Source organism: Ambystoma mexicanum, chromosome 11 (genome assembly GCF_040938575.1).
Source record: "Ambystoma mexicanum isolate Mex_15411 chromosome 11, UKY_AmexF1_1, whole genome shotgun sequence".
NCBI classification, from domain to species: Eukaryota; Metazoa; Chordata; class Amphibia; order Caudata; family Ambystomatidae; genus Ambystoma; species Ambystoma mexicanum.
In genome coordinates, this window is record NC_090934.1 from 872,286,998 (window position 1) to 872,306,884 (window position 19,887).

Genomic DNA, 19,887 nt, shown 5'->3' on the forward strand with positions numbered 1-19,887 from the left:
TCTGTAGCAGGCCGGCAGCCCTGCCTGCAGGCGCTGCACTTTGGATCTTGTGTGTTGCAGAGTTTAAGTGTGATTTGAAGTAGTCTGAGGCTGCATGCTTGCCATTTCAATCTGTGTTCAGCTGGCGACGGTCTACGTTCCCTTCCAAGATGGATTCCCTGATGGGCAGTAATTAAGGTGGATCTCGGTTGCATATTTCACTCAAGAGCTGGAAATGAGTACATCCTTACGCTTGTTGTTCCACAGTGACCAGAGAGATAGCAGTCTATGTAGCATGGTCTGTCTGGGAGTTGGAGTTAAGGTGGCTCTGGGTTGCCTAGACCCATTATCCTGGATTTAAAAAATGCCCAGGTTTTGCAGTATTCTTGTTAGCCAGAGTTACAGCGGTCGAGAAAGAATGCTTCCCAGAAGAGATGGCATTAAGAAGCCACAAGGTTGCTGAAGTAGCAGATTTTATTTTTGCTCGCTTACAAGGTGGATTTAAGAGCCATCTTAAATAATAGATGTGGAGTAGTCGTTGCCGAGTTCCTTCAAGGTTTGAAGTCGGATGTATGGTTCCAATATGAGCTGGCATTAGAGGGCCCATGATGTAAGTTTGCTTAACGAGCTTTGGTTAAGGTGGTTCGATGTTGGTGGATCGCTGGCTGATGTAAAATGGCTTCAGGTTGCACAGTTCTTGCTTGGGCTAGGCTTAATGGCTTCTGCAATGGCAATCTTCCATGGCGAGCTGGTGTTAGGCGTGCCCTCTCCCCAGCTTGCCGGCGAAGCTAGACTGAAGCCTTCTTAGGTTACAGGGTTCGTGTGTACATTTTAGGTAAGAAAGGCCTACATGGAGGCTCTAGATTGCATGGTTTTTCAGTTTAGTTGGATCAATGAATTGTAATTTTATGTTATTTCTATTTATTGAGCGCCAAAACCCATAGGCATCAGGGCACTTGTACAAATGCAACACCAAAACAGGCAGGCTAACAGAAGGAAGACAGAAGGCTATATGTGTCTAGGTATATAGGACCGTTTTTAAGGCCTTGCTAAAGGCAAGAGGGTCCTTTTCCTTTTGCAATCCAATGGATAATAACCGGGAACGAACTACCGTTTCCCCTGACTCTCTTAAACCCAAGAACGGTAAAACCGTATGTTTCAGAAGACCTTAGGTTACAGCCAGTTTTGTACTTTTCTGAAAAGTCCTTCAAGTAGTTGGGAACGTTTCCAAACAGGCATTAATGGCCCATAGTGAGCATCTTCAATTGTCTCTTTCAGTGACAGGGAGTCATGTGCACCTGACACCGGGTCCCTCCTTGCAATGTTGCAAACGACACAAACTGCATCATTTTGGATCCTTTGTAACTTCAAGTTCTCCTTACTTACCAGTCTAGGTAAAATGATCGCTCATACTAGCTTCTCGCGGTTCTTTTGGGTGACCAGAGGACCAATAGTTCTCAAAAACCTCAAATATAAATGAGCTTTTTTAACTACATCATTTACACTGGAATCAGCATTAAGTGACGCTACCAGTTGTTACACTGTCCACCACTGAGATGCAACCTCCGTCAATGCAAAAACTCTTGTAGGCAGGGCTCAGCATTTCCCTAGCATGTTTCGACCCATAAACCATTAGTTCCATTTTGAATGAGTTTAAACATAAGCAATTCAAGGTCATCCAATCTTGGATGATCTTGTAGACTTTCCTGATCTGCTTCGTGGTTGCCACTAACCTCCATATGTAGCTGAAAATCATCAGCATAGTTTGTGAATTGTAATCCGAGTTTCTCCATTTCAACACATAGGGGCTTGGCATAAACATTGATTTATATCAGGGATTCCCCCTGCACTGCTTATGGTGGCCTCGGGTTGCATTTTTATGCGGTAAGATTTTGTTTGTCTGAGCTCTTTCTTTGGTTAAGATTGCTCTTTGCTGCTGGCTTCCCTAGTGAGCTGCAGCAGCGGTTGCTTCAGGTTCTTTACATCTCTTCAAATTGTTAAGCTCTGATTAGGAAGGGTATAGAAAAGAGATCCATTTGATTGGTTATTTGCCATGTGCTGGAGTTAAGACGGCCTAAAATGCATGGTTCATTGTTGAATGGGACTTAAGGTGCCCGCAAGTGACATGGTTCCCTGGATTTATGGAGATTTGAAGTGCATGGTTCTTCTGGCAATGGGTGCAAAGGAATGCCTTGTTAACCGGGTTATTTAGGAGCAGTATTTCAAGGCTTCCCTCACAGGGAATTTGAGCTGCCCTCACTTGAGTACGGATAGCATCTACATTACACATCAAGGCACACAGTAGTTCATGGATGATTTGACTCCCAGGACCCCCCTTGTTAATTTGAGTATTTAAGTAACTTTGGGTCTCACCCTAAATTACTAGGGGAATCCAGACGTGGACCCCTTGCTCACTATTCTTAGAGAGGCACAGCTCCACCCTACTGATGAGGTCCAACCAGACCGAAACACGTGTTTGGGGTTGCTGTTGGTACTCTTGTTCAGAGGAGAATTGCCTAGCATTTCGGTGCTGTGCTGCCCCAGGGCAGGACAAAGACTGATCTGTTTGGGATATTTCTTCTATGTGAAAGACAGTGAGCTAAAGCATCTGGGTAAGACTCTCGTAACCAGGACTAATGTCTGGCAGAGGGACTCCAATGACCCCCCTTGTTAATTTGATTTGACGGGTATCAACAAGGCTGTGACCTGGACATGTGGGGGGGGGGCAGGAGTGTCTTGGGCCTGGATGTGGGGCCTGTGAGAGTATTCGGCTGGAGTTAGACTGCATAATGATCCCAGGGCTGCTTGGAGTGTATGAGAAACTGGTCTGAAAAGGCTGGACGAGGAGACTGGCGTCAGCCTTAACACACTTTGGACAAGCTCACATAACACGTGTTTCAGTAGTTCAATGAGAGGCATGTCAAAATCCCCCTTCAATTGCCTTTGGCTCACATATTCACAGGCAAATATAATGGCTTTGGTGAGCAAAGAAACCAGCAAGCAATGCGATGCAGTTTAAGAAATAAAGAATGCAAGGCCACAGCTTGAGTATTCGTAAATAATCGCATTCATCCATTAACTTGATTACAACTGTGGTACATTAATTACCATAGGTCTATAAGAGAGAGAGTCTTAACATTTATTAATTCTAGTCTGTGGCCTTTATTAAAAAGAATTGCAATGTAAGACGTTTCTTATACTAGTGGTCTATTACAGAGCGTCACATGCAAATGTGGGCAGTCTCTAAGTGCCACAAACACAATGGGCCAAGTGTACTGGCTGGCTGGCCTGAACGTTGCTGTGGATCTGTGTGAATAGTCCATAGCATGAGCACCTGGCAATGCCAAGCTAGAGACTGACCGAGATCATAGGATGTGACCGGGTCATGGTGGCAATGATGCTTCTGGCATAAAAGGCCGTCCTCAGATGCCAAAGATAAATATGTGGCGGATGCCTGGTCCAAGTGAGCTGTCCACCTAATAAACAGGTTATATTTTCTCTAACGGGAAATGTGACGAATCAACTTCCGGGGCTCCAGTGGTCATGGGATGGGATTTCAGTTTCTAAACCCCCAATCAGCTCCACACCTCTAGTACACCAGAAGGGATCCAAACAGATTGGAAACACAAGCAAATTATAAACCTCCTTGTCCAATTTTGGTAACATGGACCGAACGGCAGGCTTATCTCTGAAAGGCCTTGGATCGTTGGTGGTTTGTAACACTGTGAAAATACAATTATTACCCAATGATAAAAGGGACTGTCCAGTCAAGGTTGTATAAAAATATGCAGTTTATTGTTATCACGGCAGACAGTTCTAGCAACAATATGAAATACAACCAACCCTGTTAATGAATGCAGAGGACAGACTGTTTCAAAGAAGGAAAAGGGATGCACTCTTGGTACTAACAGGAGTGTAGTCGGTATGGTTAACAACCACAACAGTTTAAGGTTTCATGGCTTCAGCTCAAAGGGAGCAATGGGACTTAAAACGTCTATAGGGGTTTTCTGGGAAGGACCAGGGGGACAGAACCACAATGTACCTTGTGCAGTAGATGTTCATGGTACTCAACAAGGTCGAGTCGGCTTCAGTGAATCTACCTACTCATGACAAAGGTCGAACTCTCGATTGGATCGCAGAGTACAATTGCAATGTTACCATCACAACTCTCGCACCTCAAATCTGGACTGACCATTATCTTTTGGCATTTACATTGGCCACTTAATCAGCTACAGGTCAGATTACCTCGTTTGCCCCACCCACCATTACGAGGAATAAAAAAAAAATGACAGTTGACAAACTGTTACCCCACATTTGACCTAATCTAAACTCCATACCGGACAGCTTTGACCCCAACTCTCTAGTTGAACATTATAACAATGCCATGCAAACAGCCCTAGACAATATTGCACCTGTTAAAAAATCGAAGATTACTCAAAAGAAAATATGAAACCGCTTAGAGAATCTCACCCTCAGCAGAAAACAAACTAAACCTCACCAATATCTCTACTCAATACAAGAAAGACATTCTCCTAGCCACACAGGAAACGTATAATAATAGAATCTCACAATCTAAATCAAGCATCAAAGAACTGTTTACTATTCTAAAAGAACTGTAAACACCTATTTCACCACAAGAAAACTGTACCAAAGATAAAATGTGGTGTTCCAGTATCCAGCACGCATTAACTAACAAAGTCTCTAACTTACAAACCAAAATTGCCGATAAGAAAGCCTCACTAGCACCTTGGACTACTCCTAGGATAGTACAGAAGCCCCACGGCACTCAAAAAACACGCTTTAGCTTCTCAAAAGTCTCCATCATTGAGGTAGAGAAGGTCATACTGGGACTCAAACCTTCCAACTGAAAGGGTAACCAATGTCCTGCACAACTTATTAAGGATGCCGCTAGAGAACTTGCGCCTTTCATAACCAAACTTATTAACTCCTCATTCACAACTGGCATCGTCCCTAACAACCTGAAAGAATCTTGGGTACTACCACTCCTCATAAAGCAAACCCTTGACTCCACCATACCCACCAACTATAGACCTATCACAACTGTGCCTTTTCTCTTAAAAATTTTAGATAAAGCGGCCTACATTCAAATACAGAATTTCTTGGAATCCAATCTCTTACTAGGATCTCGCCAATCTGGCTTCCGTCCCCAGCCCGGTATGGAGACAGCGCTGATTCATCTTAAGGCCCAAATAGATGAACTTAGAAACAAGGGCCATCAGCCCTACTCCTCCTACTAGACCTCTCGGCTGCTTTCGACCTGGTTGACCATAAAGTCCTATGCAGCCACCTAGACTCTGCAGCACACTTCTCTAGGGAGGCCAGAATATGGATTGAGTCATTCTTGAGCAACAGGACTATGAGAGTCTTTTCACCATCGGCTTCAGCAGACCCCATTCCCATAAATTGTGGTGTACTCGAGGGATCCTGTGTGTCGCCCACACTGTACAATGTATTCACCAAGCCACTCTTCGATGAAATGGACCATCTGGATATCGCCTGCACGAACTATGCAGACGATACCCAGATCCTCCTACCTCTTACTGGAGAGTACTCCGTTGACCTGGCTCTGGTGAATAGAATTTACGGCATCGTTCAGGCATGGATGGCCACCCATGGACTATGATTGAACGATGATGAAACCAAGCTCATCATCCTAGGCACCACAGCTCACCTATCTAAACTGCGCATGGATTATGCCAACTTCACCATTGATGGTAATGACATTAAAGTTGCTAAAGAAGGGAAGACTTTAGGTTCCTATCTAGACGCTACCCTGAACTTTACTAAACAAGCCAATTCCCTGGCCTCTGCTGCTGCATATACGTGGAAACTAATCGGAGCAACCAAACAATTCCTCTCCACTGACAGTTGCCTAATTCTTGCCAGAGCCCTCATACTCTCCAAATTGGACTATTGTAATGCTCTTTACATTGGCGAGAGCAAACGGATCATCCAAAAATTACAGGTTCTTCAGAACAACGCCTTGAGAGCAGCACTCAAGATGAACAAAAAGGAACATATCTCTTCCACCAGGAGAAAATACAAATGGCCATCTACCCTTGACAAAATTTGTCTTAAATTTGTGGGCTTCCCTTACCCACAAATGCTTTAATAATAAGGCACTGCCATACCTTACTTATAGGATTAGCAGATAAACCTCTCGCAGACCGGCCAGATCAGCCAACTCCAACTGCCTCAGAGTACCACGTTTCAAACTGACCACCATTGGGGGACATAGCTTCCCATTTAAGGCAGCTCAATTGTGGAACTCATTACCTCCTGGCCTTAGAGAACCTCAATCCTTCACTAAATTTAGACAGAACATGACCGACTGGCTGAAAGAAAATGACAAGTAAACAGCCTGGCCCTAGCCTCTCTATAGCTGCCCTATCTCCGACCTAGTACCCTGCCTACCATTTACTTGACTGTGTTTTATTCTTTCGCTCTGCATACCCTTCTGTATTCTAACTTGGTTACTATGTGTTATCCCACATTGAACTCCTTCCATTCATTGTACCTGTTTATTTTGTACTTTATATCTCTTGTATTTCTACACTGTATGCATGTCCTGCATTCTGTGTACCTTTGTAAATAAGTTGAACATGTCCTTGATATCTTTGCGCCCTGATGCCCCTGGGTCTGATGCGCACTATAAATAAATAAAACAAACAAACAACTGTCAGTGTTGCAGTCGGTTGCAGCTCGAGGAACTCGACAGGCTCAAAAATATCTTGTAAAGGCAAACGTCAGTAGAAGCTCGTCAAGCCATTTTGGCCAGCTTCTTCAATGGGCTTGTGTCGTCTTTTAAGGCTGATGGCCCAAAGCCGAGGAGTGTGTTGCAGGCAGCTGCCATGTCCTTAGTTGTACCTAGGAAGTTTGCTGCAGGGTAAGCTGTGTGCTGGCTGGGTAGCTGTTCTCGGGTGGCTGGAGAGTCCTCTGAGGTCTTTATCTCCCTCTGTTCCCTGTGAGATGGCCTTCCTTCACTGGTGGAAGAAGTAAGGCCCACTGTTCCTTCAGCCAGGGTCCAACGATAGAGTTCTTTTGGCTATTTCTTGCAAAGTCTTCAGATGATCTGCCAAAAGAAGGGCTCAGCCCTTTTTTAAAGCATAATAGGCCAAAGTGATAGGTGTAGGCTAAGGCTACCTTAATGAACCAATCCTGGGGTGCCCACCAACAATCTCCTGTATGCATGAGGTCATAACGAGAGTGCTTTGCAACAGGAAAGGTAAAGGAGTGAAAACATGTGATGCTAGATCCCACCCATCTTCCTGTCTGTTGTGGATCAAAGAGTCTCTCTGGTTAATGGATCTCTCTCTGGTTCATGATTAAAGTGGCAGGTCACCCGTGAAGCTGTAGTGAGACCAGGCTCTCTGGCACTTCCAGATCACATTCTCGTACCTTATGAATGGGGTTCCTCTGTGGGGGTCAACTACTGTAAATACACAGTCCCAGACATGACAGCTCACTGTCATAGATACTGAGGACAGGTGTTGGCTTCAGGTGGACACAACTGCATATGAAAGATTGTTTGGGTTTCCTGTCTCCTTTTTTAACCTCTGCAGCCAGGCCCTATGTGGGCCTGTTTGAATTACCTTCTAGTTTGTATGTGAATTGCTGCCACCAGCAGCAGGGCCCAACAAAAACAGGGTGGATCCATGGAGCCTTTCAGTTAATCAAGCTGGCCATGGCAGGGGGAAGCTTGGTCCTTCCACCTTTCTGGAGATTATCTTGTGTACTCTTGGCTGTCATAATCCCAACTAAATATGACAAGGTGGACTGTGCATGTAGGCTGTGTCCACCAAGAGTACACAGGTCTAGGCGTCTGTCCTGGTGTGAGCACAGGAAAAGCGGTTTGGATTAGCCCCACACATTTTCCAGAGGTTGGTCTACCGTCATTCCATTTAATAAAAATATTTTTAAAAAGCCCAGGCGAACGCATACCCACCGTGTGGATGGTCGAATGCCTCAAAGGAGGTCTTTCATATTTTCAACTGTAGGCTATGCTTTAGGATTGATGCTTTTTACTCTCAGGTTCAACTCAGATGGGCAGGATGCAAGGCAAGCACGAGAAAGGTCTCCTGCCTTGCCTCGTCCTTATCTGCTGTGCCAGCACATGCCTTTGTGCTAGTGCCCCTCAGTCCTGACCAAAACACTCCTGCTATTCCAGCACTGAGACAACATGCATCTATACCTGCCTTCCATGTGTGCGGCTAGTAGCTCCCGCTTCTGTTCAAGTATTGAGTCATTCTGCTCAGTTAAAATGGATGTTCTACTGATGTGGTTGTCTACAGGTTTTAACAGGAATGACACTATATCGTAATGTAGATCAAGTAAAAAGAAATGTATACTAATTCCGTAAAAAATTGACCAACCACAAAAATTACTTGTCCATACGTATCATTACAAATATTACTCAAATATGTAAAGAATTCTTTAATCAAAATATGTTTATGCACACATTTTCTCTGAAGGGGTGAATTAAACTATTTGAATTCATAAACAAATTATTGCTCATTTCTCATTGAATTTGAAATATATTTAATATATACTCAAATTATTGATTTTGGTTATAAGGTCATAGTCGACAATTCATTGTGACTTTTTAAACATATCATTTTTATGACCACTTCTTATTGACCTTGAGGCATATTCAATAAGTACTCAAATGATTGCTTTGGTTATAAGGTCATAGTTTGACCATTCATTATGACCTTCATTTTTTTTCTGATGGCCCAAAACGTGTTTCACTCCTTCTAAGGGGCTTCATCGGGCCCTACATTTTCTTTCCAAAAATACTTTTCTATTGATCTCAATCATACATCTGCTGTGTACAGAATGTCAAAACGCACATTTCCCCACGCTGTTGAGTCAAGGTAGCTCTTCTCAAAATTATTTATATGGATAGTATTAGAAGGTCTGTTTGTTCCTACTATCCATGCTAGTTTGATGAAACGTCATGGAATTAATAAGGATGTGTATTTGAAGGTCCTCTTCTTCATATTATGTTTCATTTACTCTTTCATGGCAAATCTTTCAGCAAATTATGTTGCATGTAGAAACGTGTAAGTTCCTTCTATCGTGATCTGAGTTCGTGTTTAGCCTAAATACATGGAGCAATGCATTCCCTTTGGAATTCTCTGTGACTTCATCAGATGTTGCCGAGTGAAATGATTGGTAAAGAAAAAAACAATGTGTTGGACGTTTCTTGTCTCCAGTGGCAGAGTTCTTAGATGTCTGATACTCATCAGCCAGCTTATTTCACTGTTGACACCTGGTGCAGTTGTTGTGAGCCTTGAGTTTGCAGAAATAAATGACCAACCTTTATTGGTCACCACTGATTAGATCTAACATTCTTGCTAGTGTCCTTCCAACATTGCTTTGTTAAAGGTGCATGGTTCTCTCTGTGTTGTTGTGCTAGATGCCTCCCCAGCTTTTTCTTGTCACTGCTATAGGACTCTTGAGTGATCCGCGTTCATCCCGTAAGTGGCCTATCGGTTCCGTAGGACTCTACCTTCCTGTCAGGGGGGCGATATGACTCTAGCAGTGTGGGCTCCTACTCGCAGTGCTGCATCAGTTCTATAGGACTTTAGCAGTGGCCTGTCAGTGTTCTAGGACTTGAGTAGAGTGAGTCCTTTTCTCCCTCCCCGGCTCATGGCAGTATACTGCCAGTGCAGTGCGAGCACTCTTCTGGTATGGCCTGTTGAGGTACTGGGAGAAACATTGACCCTAATACTTCTGAGTGCAGTTTCAGGGACTGACCTTTCTGGATGCTTGATTGAGGTAGGGGGGGGAAACCATGTGCATTCTTGGATCTCCCCTGTTAATAGCTGACTAGCTTATACACTATATCAATAGGATGATGTGAATCTACGTTTGTCTTTGAACACCGGGCAATGTCTTTGATTAGTTCAACTCGAGTGATACTGTAATCGGTTAATGAATAGGATATGACCGAATGCGGAAGACTTGCCCTGAGTCACAGTTGGTGCCAGCGCTGATTCACCATCTTGCTCTACATGACGACGTGAAACCTTTCCAACTGTGGTCTGATTCATGGAACTAGGAGTGGTGCAGGTAACACTACTACATAAGAGAAGATGCTGATGGAATTTCCTATTTGGCCGAGAACGGTGGAGGATGGTGCGAGGAGAAAAATGCATGATGGCTGCTGTTTTAAATTGATTAGGGTATAGAGGACAGAAGGCCCATTGACAGGGTGGAGTGGTTGCTTCTGTTTGCGAGAAAGTATTGCCTCCGATGCCGAGGGGGGCAAAACTAGGAGCCATAGTGAAGGTAGGGAAATAGCTGTGATTGGCTGTTGTCTAGGAAGTGTTCCCGTTGAGTGTTCCGTCACAGGGGAATGAGTGGAAAATCTTGAGAGGACGGAAGAGTGCCTCTTCAATTTGTGAGGATGCCTTGATGGCTGTTTGGATAAGGTTTGATAAACCAGACTGGGCTCAGTGTATGAAAGTAGGACAGCAGCAGCAAAGGCTGAGGGATCGATACGCTGTAGTAGGTGCAGGTTGACTCCCCACACCCTAGTTAATGGGTACATAAGCAATGACGAAGGCTTAGCATGAGGCAGTACTTCAGTGCCTTTTTCCCCAGCATACAGAGTGTGGAGTCTATTTTGCACTCCTATTCCTGTGCCTTAGTAGCATGGCATGTTTGGTCGTGCTCCTCTTCATGCGCAATTGTAAAAATGTTTGCTTTAAGGTGTGGCTCTTCCAGATCTTTCCTGTCGTGTCCCACTGGGCAGGTTTATGTGGTACTGCCTTAGTTCACCCGGGACACCAGTCACAACAATAAGTGTCCTTCTGCATGGACCAGCCAGAAAATGGCATAAAAGAATTCCTGGCAAATCAATAGAGCGAAAGGTAAGGAGGAAGAGGGTGGTGCCAGGTAGAGGGTAGAGCTGCAAGGGGGGGATAAGAAACATTGGCAAAATCAAAGCATTTACAGTATCCAGTCTTTCACCCAGCTAACAATTCTGTGGTGATTCTGATGGATTGCAGAGGGTGAATTGATGGGGCGTATAGGGTGGGGTAATGGGATAAGGGAAGGATGCTAAGCCCCGGCAGCACAAGAACACAACTAGCGATAGTCTTCTTCCAAAAGTACAATCTAAGGCACAAATCCAAGTACAGCTCCACAAGGCCAAAGTCCAACGAGTTCCAAGAGGCCACTATAGCATTGCTTTGATTGGTCATGTTCAAGGAGACCGTGTTGGCAGACAACGTGAACCATTTAAACTCGACTTTGTGTGCACAAAAAAAATGCCTCTGCTTTAGCAAAGAGTGCATGCTATTGGAGCCTACAGAGTACCTTGGAAACATGTAAAACATGTGTATGGTACGAAGGAGAGTATATCAAGATATCGTTGAGGTGGATGATAACATGAAGATCAAAGATATTTTATTGTTAATTTATAACGCGCTTAATAGCAGTGAGTGATTTCTAAGCGTGGGATCGGGGTTCAAACCTGTGTTGCGTTGTCTTGCTTCCAAGACAAACACTTTGACCCCGGGCTATCCTTCCTGCTCAACGGTGATGGATACCATGGAAGCAGCCGTTCATACATTTCTCAAATGTTGAGGGGGCTTTGCATAGACCGAAGGGCATCACTGTAAAGTCAAATAATCTGTAGTGCAGCACTTCTTGGTATGTTTTATGGTAGATCATATGAGTGTTGATGCATCACGTGACCGCTGAAGGGCTGTGTGCGTGAGCCATATTAATTTCTGTCTCTCAGCGAGCTGCCATGGATGTATACCCATTACGTGCACTGGCGCGGTAACATTGCTGCCGGGATGCGCCTCTGAGAACGTACAGTGAGGCATTGATGCCTGACATTAAGCACCTGCAAGGCCAATATGGGGCTAGGCTCCCATCAACTACAGAGATCCTTGAATGCGCACAGCAGCTTGCAGAGCTGTTGAATGTTAAGAGGGGTCAGAAATGCGAGACAGACACACAGGTATAGCTTTCTCAATGTTTGCCATTCATTAAAGTAAAAGAGGTGAGACAAATGCCGATCTTTCCATATCCTAACAAGGATGTCCCTACCTAACAAACTAAAGAAAGAAGGCCTAGTGTCCATAAAGTATCTGACCCCCACACTATTACATGCAACATAAATATTCAAGGAATATTTGACTGACTTCAGTTCCATAAGCAGGATCAAATTTCAAACTTATAGAATTTGGCAAGTACTCCTTGTGACCATGTTTGGACCCCCTTGCCCTGGATCAATTCAGGAATATTCTTGAACAAGTTATTATTCCACAAAGTTTTATTCAGTTCAACAACAAAAAATGTATTTTGCCCTCCACCGCGTCCATCCACTTGGCAAAGTAAATGTCTCTTTCACAAACGCTTGTTAAAAAATCAAAACAGTTGTTTTCCTCCAGAGTATCATTTTTGATAAAGCAAATGTTGCTCTTTTAAAACACAAGTTCATAAACCAAGGCAATTGTTTTCCGCTGGATGCAAAATGGTTATTGGCTCATCAGTTTTTCTTCAATTGGACTACTTTTCCCCGGGCTAGCACAGCAACTACCTTTGATGATGCCACAGTTTGTCAAAATTATAGCGGAGTTAAAAACTTCTCCACCACACCTTTTTGCCTCAAACACACTTCTTCAAAACAACTTCTACTTTCCTGGTATACTCGCCTGCCAGGAAGATAAACTCCTAAAACTACAAGTGATTTCAGTGGCAATATTTGTTCCAGAGTTCTCCCCACCAGTATCCCTTGTGAAGAGGGATGACAATGGCTGCCTCTTTTTATAGTCTCTTGGTTCTTGGCAATGTGTATTACTGGTTCCCCTAAAATGGTATCCCGTAAAAGGAGGATTCCACCCTGTTTGCCTCCTTACTACTTCTTTACAGGCTCTTGGCTGTTGGTAATACAGGTTATACGCTTCCCCAAGTTGGTGTCCCATTTATGCCTACCTTGCCTAGCCTACCCAGGATGCCCAAAGATATATGCTGATAACCCTCCATTGCACCTATAACTTCTTAATGTAGCCTCCTAGTGCACCCCACAGTGATTACAAGCAGATATACTTGACAATGTGCTTATTAGAATGATTGGTTAGCATATGTAGAACATGGGGGGATTTGCAGTCAGACTATAAAGGTAACCTGTCTCTAGCACCAGAGAATCCCATTTGCCTAGTTTCTATGACAGCCTGTCTGCCCCCGACATGTTGATCTACGTCGCCAAGTCTATTGCATTGTGTGGACTAGCGGGGTAGCCTGTCCATACTGTCCAAAAAGTCTGAGGACTGTTCGTTCTTCTCCACCACAGACAATCGAATGACACAACATCGAAGATCAGCTCCATCTGAGCTTAAGGTATGTGCAAACGCACCACTTCAGTGAACATTCAGCTGCCGGCAATGCTATCCATCCATGCACTCTGGAATGCAGCTATGACTATGACAAATTCAGTCTAGCTGGTCACATAACAGTCTTGCACTGAAACACTAGACTTGCCTCAACACATCTGCCTTTAAAATACAGCAACAACCTATGAAAAAAATTCGGTCTAGCTGGATACACATTGTGTCCCCTGTACTAGCTCTCTACCGTGACCTCCCACATCAACTGCTCACTTGCCTGGCCTCTTGGGTTGCTTACTGGAGCCCAGCCAGCCCTACTGGGTTCTAATTTTGGCCAAATGCACACATGCACCATATGCCTCCTCTTAGATCTTTTCCATACCTGGATTTCGGTCCCCGATGGCTTTCCAACCAAAAAGCGCATTGAAGCCATACAAATGGGGAAATGGTGCTACATAATGGTCAATACAATAAAAGGAGAATTGTGCCCCTTTACTTCTTCTGTACAGCCTCTTGGGTGTTGGTAAAGCGGGCTAGAGGCTTCCCCAAATTGGTGTCCCATTAAAGGGGAATTGCACCCTTGTCACTTCTTCACTTCATTCAGTATTCATATTTATTGGGTATGGCCCAATGTCCTGCTCAGAGTGCCCCAGGGTCAACATTGACATCAGGCCAACTCACTTGTCTGCTGTGGCGTCTCCCCTGATTCTGTGGTGGACCTCCTGTGTTGTGCTGCCTGCTCCCGCATAACTTCAGTGGTCTGCATGGCTTTCCGTTGGAGCTCTGACAGCTCAGTTGAGTCTCTGCTTCCACTTCTTCACTGAAGCAGATTACGTTGTGTTGAGAGCTCGTCTCTCATATGGCTGGCCTATCCTTCCCGTAGCTGTCCACAATGCTGCTTCCTGCTGCACACTCTCTGCAATGCTACACTCCTTCTCTTCCAGAGTCTGCTTCTGCTGGCGCTCCTTCTGCTTTCACAGCAAACCCTGCATTCTGGACTGCTGCTACCTCTATTACCCCTTCAGTGTATCCTCCCAGCTGAAGCTTATTCTTGGATTTAAATGTCCTGCTCAGGGGCCTCATTCTAAAACAACTAGACCACTCGTGTTCAATGGCACCTTTTGATTCCCATTGACTCCTCGTCCCAGTACAACAGACCTTGTGGATCCTGAAATCCATAGTGGTATTGGTCCTTTTGATATTTGGTTCGTTTTGGTTGCTTTGTAAACTGAGTTATCAGAGTTAGAGGATATGTAAAGGGGTTGTTATTTAGTCTTCGGGTTAGGACCTCTATTTAAGACAGAATCCTAACAATTAGAGGATGTCGGATTTACTTAATGAATTATCAAGGTGCAAACCTTATTCTTTTTAGCAGACTTTTCATAGCATGTGCTTTGGGTAGTTCTAAGGGAGCGAATTGTATACTGACAGCACACCATTAGGTATTTGGGAATTATAGGACTCTTGTCCTCAGAGGAAAGATGAATACTCCGTCCCTGCCAAAGGGGTTACCTCTTCCCCCTGACAGCCATCTCCTCCCATGTGAACCTCCCCTCTGATACCACCCCCAGGGTTAAGATCAGGTAGCAGCTGACTTCCCCTGGCCACATGGGAGGAGACTTTAGGCTGGGGTTCAATGATGACTCTGCAGGATTCATCACAGTGTGTTCTCGTTTGTTTTCCTTTGCTATGCTACAGATTTTAGGCTTGTGAAGTTGAATGCTCTTCTGGAAATTGCAAGCAAGCCGGAAGTTGTCCCGCAGTCCTTATTGGGGCACTGGTGGTTTATAATGTTGCACAAGCAATGGGCTCTAATCGGGGGCAGAAAAGTTCACAGAATAACTTAATACTTCCAGTAAAACATTGGGGTGCAGGGCCAAGTAAAGAACAGATGCACCACACTTTTAATATATGGCTCCTCAGAGGATCATATCAAATAATTGACAGCATGTCTGTTCGTGAAAAGTGTTTGGGGACTAAAGAGAGACAGGCAGCCACTGACTGGTACTGGGAGAGGATGAGGAGGAGATGGGCAGGGTTTAAGATCCACCACCAAACAATGGTCCGAGGGCTTGCCTGCACGCAGAGGAGTCATTTTGCTGAAAATGTTGGGGGGTGGAGGGATGACATCTAAATGAAAGGGGTCCCAGGAAAATGAATGGGACATGGTGGTGTACCGCAAAGGTTGGGGGTTGGGGGGACAAAGACACCCATGCCCCCCTAAAATGACACCCATGCTTGCATGGGCATTGGGATTCGATTAGGAGGGCCGGGGTAGGTGCCAGGCTGGCATTCCATTACACTGATATCTCTTTGTTCTGTTTTGCAGCGAGCAGCTCCAGCCGGTATCAGCACGCCACACTGCCCACTTCCTTCAGCTCTCGCTCACAGGTCCTCAGCACTCAGCAGAAGGCCTCTGTAAGTATCCACTGTTGAATGACCTACACGCTGGTGCAAGTATCTAGTCCTGGGCAACCTATGTGCGTGTGTGACATTGTCGTGTGTATCCACTGTTGAATGACCTACACGCTGGTGCCACTCTGGTGCAAGTATCTACTCCGATCAAAAAGGAAAAACATGTTCTATGTCCACTAATATCCAGTCAATTTGACTGGACTGTACTCATGTGTATTGTGTACAAAATTGTAAATTGACAAGTGTTCCTGGTTGTTTTTACTATGACAAACAAATGTGTATTAAAAATCTTGGGTTGCTTGTTATTAAAAAAAAAAAAATCTTGTGTTCGAAAAACCCTTTTTGACTCTCAAAAAATCTAGAGATTTCTTTCGCTCCGTAGGGGTACAGTTATGAAAGTGTGTGTGATCTCTCACCCTGATTATTGTGTAGGTTTATAAGCAAGTATCTACTCCTAAATTCTTGTGCAAGTATCTACTCTTCATCAACCTCCGTGCATGCATGACCCGCTGCTATAATTATCCTACTGTCAACAGCCTACATGCGATTGCCTCTACTATTTATATACCCTCATACACTGTCACTCCTGCCAGCAGAAATATTCTTGGTAGTTCTGTTTGGATACCCCGGTTGGCTGTGGTAACTCCTGCCTGTCCCTTTCTTCCCTTACAGACGTACCGCCCTCCCACCTATGCCAGTGGGAAGGGGGGCAACTTCTCCTCCAAGTCTGCAATGGATGTGGGCATGAGCCGCCAAATCAGCACTGCCAGCCAGCCCAGGATGCAGACCCAGCAGATCAAGCAGAACTTCAGCAACGTCACCTATGGTGGCGCATTGGGCTCCAGGCCAACTTCCTACCACGAGCGGGCCTATGGCAACCGGCGTGACTTTGACACCCTTTCATTGCGATCCCTCCGGGTGAATGATGGGCCAGGCACACCCATGGGGGGCGAGGACCGCTACAGCATTATCTCTGAGCGGGTGGCAAACCCCAACTTATACAGAATGACATCATTCGGTGGTGTCGGAAGTGGTGCTGCCAGCAGTGCCTACACCATGGAGAAGCAAGTGGGCCTACCGGTCAACCAAATGATGCAGAGGTCCAGCAGTGGCACCATGCCCCGGGATGGCGATGGTGGCGGTGGCGCTTGGGTGAAACAGGTGGAGGTGGCGCAGAACCGCACCATCCGAGCACCAGCTATGAGAACTTTGCAGAGGTTCCAGAGCACAAACCGTACCCGAACAGCCAGCGGCTCCTATGGCACCGTGCAGCAACAGATGGGTGGCGTGGGGTCTTCCTACGTGGGTATGATCGAGCAGAACTCCAGGGCCCCATCTGTGCGAAGCTTGGCAGAGTCCAACCACCAGCTGCAGGAACTGAGGGGCATGGATGAGTACGACGGGGGCAACAAGAGCCTGATCAGCCAGCAGTCCTACAGTGGGGGGTAGGTGGCATCTTGGGGGCACATTGGAGGGTGGATTTCCTGCCAAGACACCACTGCATCCTACAGGCCCCCTGCCCAAAGTGCATACTGAAATGCTTCACTTTACTGTGCCAAATTTAAACCGTGTCCATAGCAATCCTGCATTGTGTAATGCCTGTGAAAAAGCCTACCATAGAAATACTGCGCTGCAGTGGCAAATGTAAAGCATTGCCACAGGAATACTGCATTACACTGTGCAACATCCTCATCATTATCATGGAAATACTGCACTGATAATACAGTAACACTGCACCATTTTGCCAAATCAAGAGACTTACCGTAAGATTACTGCCTTCATAGCAACAATCCCACAGATATACTATAGGAATACTCCAATAAATTGCCCCGGAATCGAATCACTGCCATGACAACCACACTATAGTGCCAAACGCTCAGCATTACCAAAAGAATACTTAATTGTAGTGAACATAGTCTACATCATAGACAGAAAAATTCAGCACTTTAATCCAAGCATTGCTGTGGTAATGATGCAACATGGGGGCCATATCCACCACATTACCCCAATACTAATTCTGTCTCTATGCACCGTTGTTTCCAGGTTTGAAGATATGGACCTACCTTCCGCAGTGAAGTATTTGATGGCGAGCGATCCCAATTTGCAGGTGCTGGGAGCTGCATACATACAGCACAAATGCTACAGCGACAATGATGCCAAGAAACAGGTATGTAGCCCAGCAGCACTAACAGGCGGTGCTTCATAATGACGCGATACAGTGGGATGGTCTGAGCTCACAGTACTTAAGCGTCAAGGCCCTGAGCTCTCAGGACTGACGGGTGATATTTTAGTGCATGTGACTGCAGTACTCGAACGTGGTACTTAGCTGCATAAGGACCTGAACCTGCTTGACTGGCACGCTGTGCTTCAGTGAGGAAGGACCCGAGCAAGTAAGACCAATGCATGGCATTGCAGAGCATAAGACCTTTTAGCCTGCTGGTCTGGTACACCATATTAAGTGTAGAAAGACCTGGAACATGGTAAATCTGCAACCCCCCCCCCCCCCCTTCGTGGGGGCACAGTACACCACTCCACAGACAAGCCTATCACTCCTGGAGATTTGATGCGGTATAAAGCATATTTGTACCCGGCAGGGGCATGGCTTAGGCCTCCGAGCCAATGACGAGGCTCAGAACGGGGGCTTTACCACACGTACAGTCCCTGCTTCGAGCCTCCTCAGAGTGGGAGACTGCCATCTTCCCACGCCTGATCATAGGTAAGTGAGCGCTGCCTGTGTTCCTTTTCCATTCCCCACACCCCTTTCATCTCCTCTCCACCCTACTTACCTTGCACGGCCTGGTCCCTTATTGTTCCTGGTGCATCACTGATCCAGCAATGGCCGCCATGGAAAGGGAGAAGGGTCTATGTGTAGTTTCCTTATCCCCCATCCATGGTGGCCATCTTGTTTAAAGTTGCGAAATGGCAAAGACGTCGTTTCATAACTTAAACAAAAAAGACAGTGCCAGGATACTAATAGCAATATTACTTGATCGGGGGGATGGGGGACGCTGAGGGGGCAATACCTGGCCCGGTAATGAACCATCTGCTCAGCTAATATTTCTTTAGTAACATAAAAGGTACTCCTCTGTAAAGGTAGAGATGGGCTATTAAACGATGGGTGGCTGCTTCCAGAGAATGCCAGTAATCGCACCCATTTGCATTTTCTTTACATTTTGTAACATCTACTCCAAACTCGTCCTGGAGAGTTGACACCCTGAGAAGTGATTCGTATAGTTGTAGGATATGCAGTTATTCACATGGATGAGTGCATGCAGAAGTGGGCCTGATGGGGGGGGGGGGGGGAGGGCATACATAGCTGGGCCTTCTGGATGGCAGGATGTGTGGCTGAGCACACAAGACCATCATCCAGCAAGGCAGGTAGACCTGTATTGGTGGGCACGTGGACCCAATTCCTATAGCCAGACTCGGAACTAGTCTCAATGGTCAAGCCATTGCAGTCTCCTCCCTTCAAGTGCTCTGAGTTTGGAGGCGCTGGCCAATGAATGGGACGGTGCAAGGTCACTTGGAGGTCATTTCTGTGAAGTTGGTAGGATTCGAAGACACAGAATGTTCTTTTGCCTGCCCACTTTAGCACAGGGTGTGATAGAGGGTCCGACCAGAAAGACTATGAATAGGCACAGGAGGTAATGGGCCATAGGATGAAAGCAATAGGCTGTTGGGGAATATTGTGCTCCGGAAGTCTGAGAGAGGGGCAGGGGTGAGGAAATGGGGCAAGATGAGTGGCCTTTGTGTATATGTGTGAGGCTTTGGTTGAGTGTTTATCCAACGTGCTGAAAGAAGTGACAGAATATTAACAGAGGGACAGGTTTCCATGCCACCTAGGAGGTACTGCATGGATGTCTATTCTTTCATTCAAGGGCGGGCCCTGGAGAACATCTTACGAGGGCATTCTGAATGACCACCCAATGTCACATAGGATTTTGCACAAGCATCATCTTAACTCTTTCGGTAGCTATTATGTAGTAATGGCCCGTATTCCCATGCACCACTAAATATTCTGGGAGCACCCTAATATGCCCAGTCACCATATATGCCAGGAATACCTTCATATGCCCAGGTTCAACCCTGCCTTCCGGTTTACATCCATCATATGCCAGGAAATCCT

General features: G+C 45.6%; 1 protein-coding gene across 1 annotated transcript in view; it reads left to right on the plus strand.

Annotated features, from left to right (window-relative positions):
• The window catches only part of PKP3 (plakophilin 3), a 277,327-nt gene that overhangs the window by 81,549 nt on the left and 175,891 nt on the right, over positions 1-19,887 (plus strand). Inside the window, exons 3-5 of the mRNA XM_069623925.1 lie at positions 15,676-15,764; positions 16,434-17,206; positions 17,805-17,928. Of these exons, the coding sequence (XP_069480026.1) occupies positions 15,676-15,764; positions 16,434-17,206; positions 17,805-17,928 (986 nt within the window). The remainder of the gene's footprint in view (positions 1-15,675; positions 15,765-16,433; positions 17,207-17,804; positions 17,929-19,887) is intronic.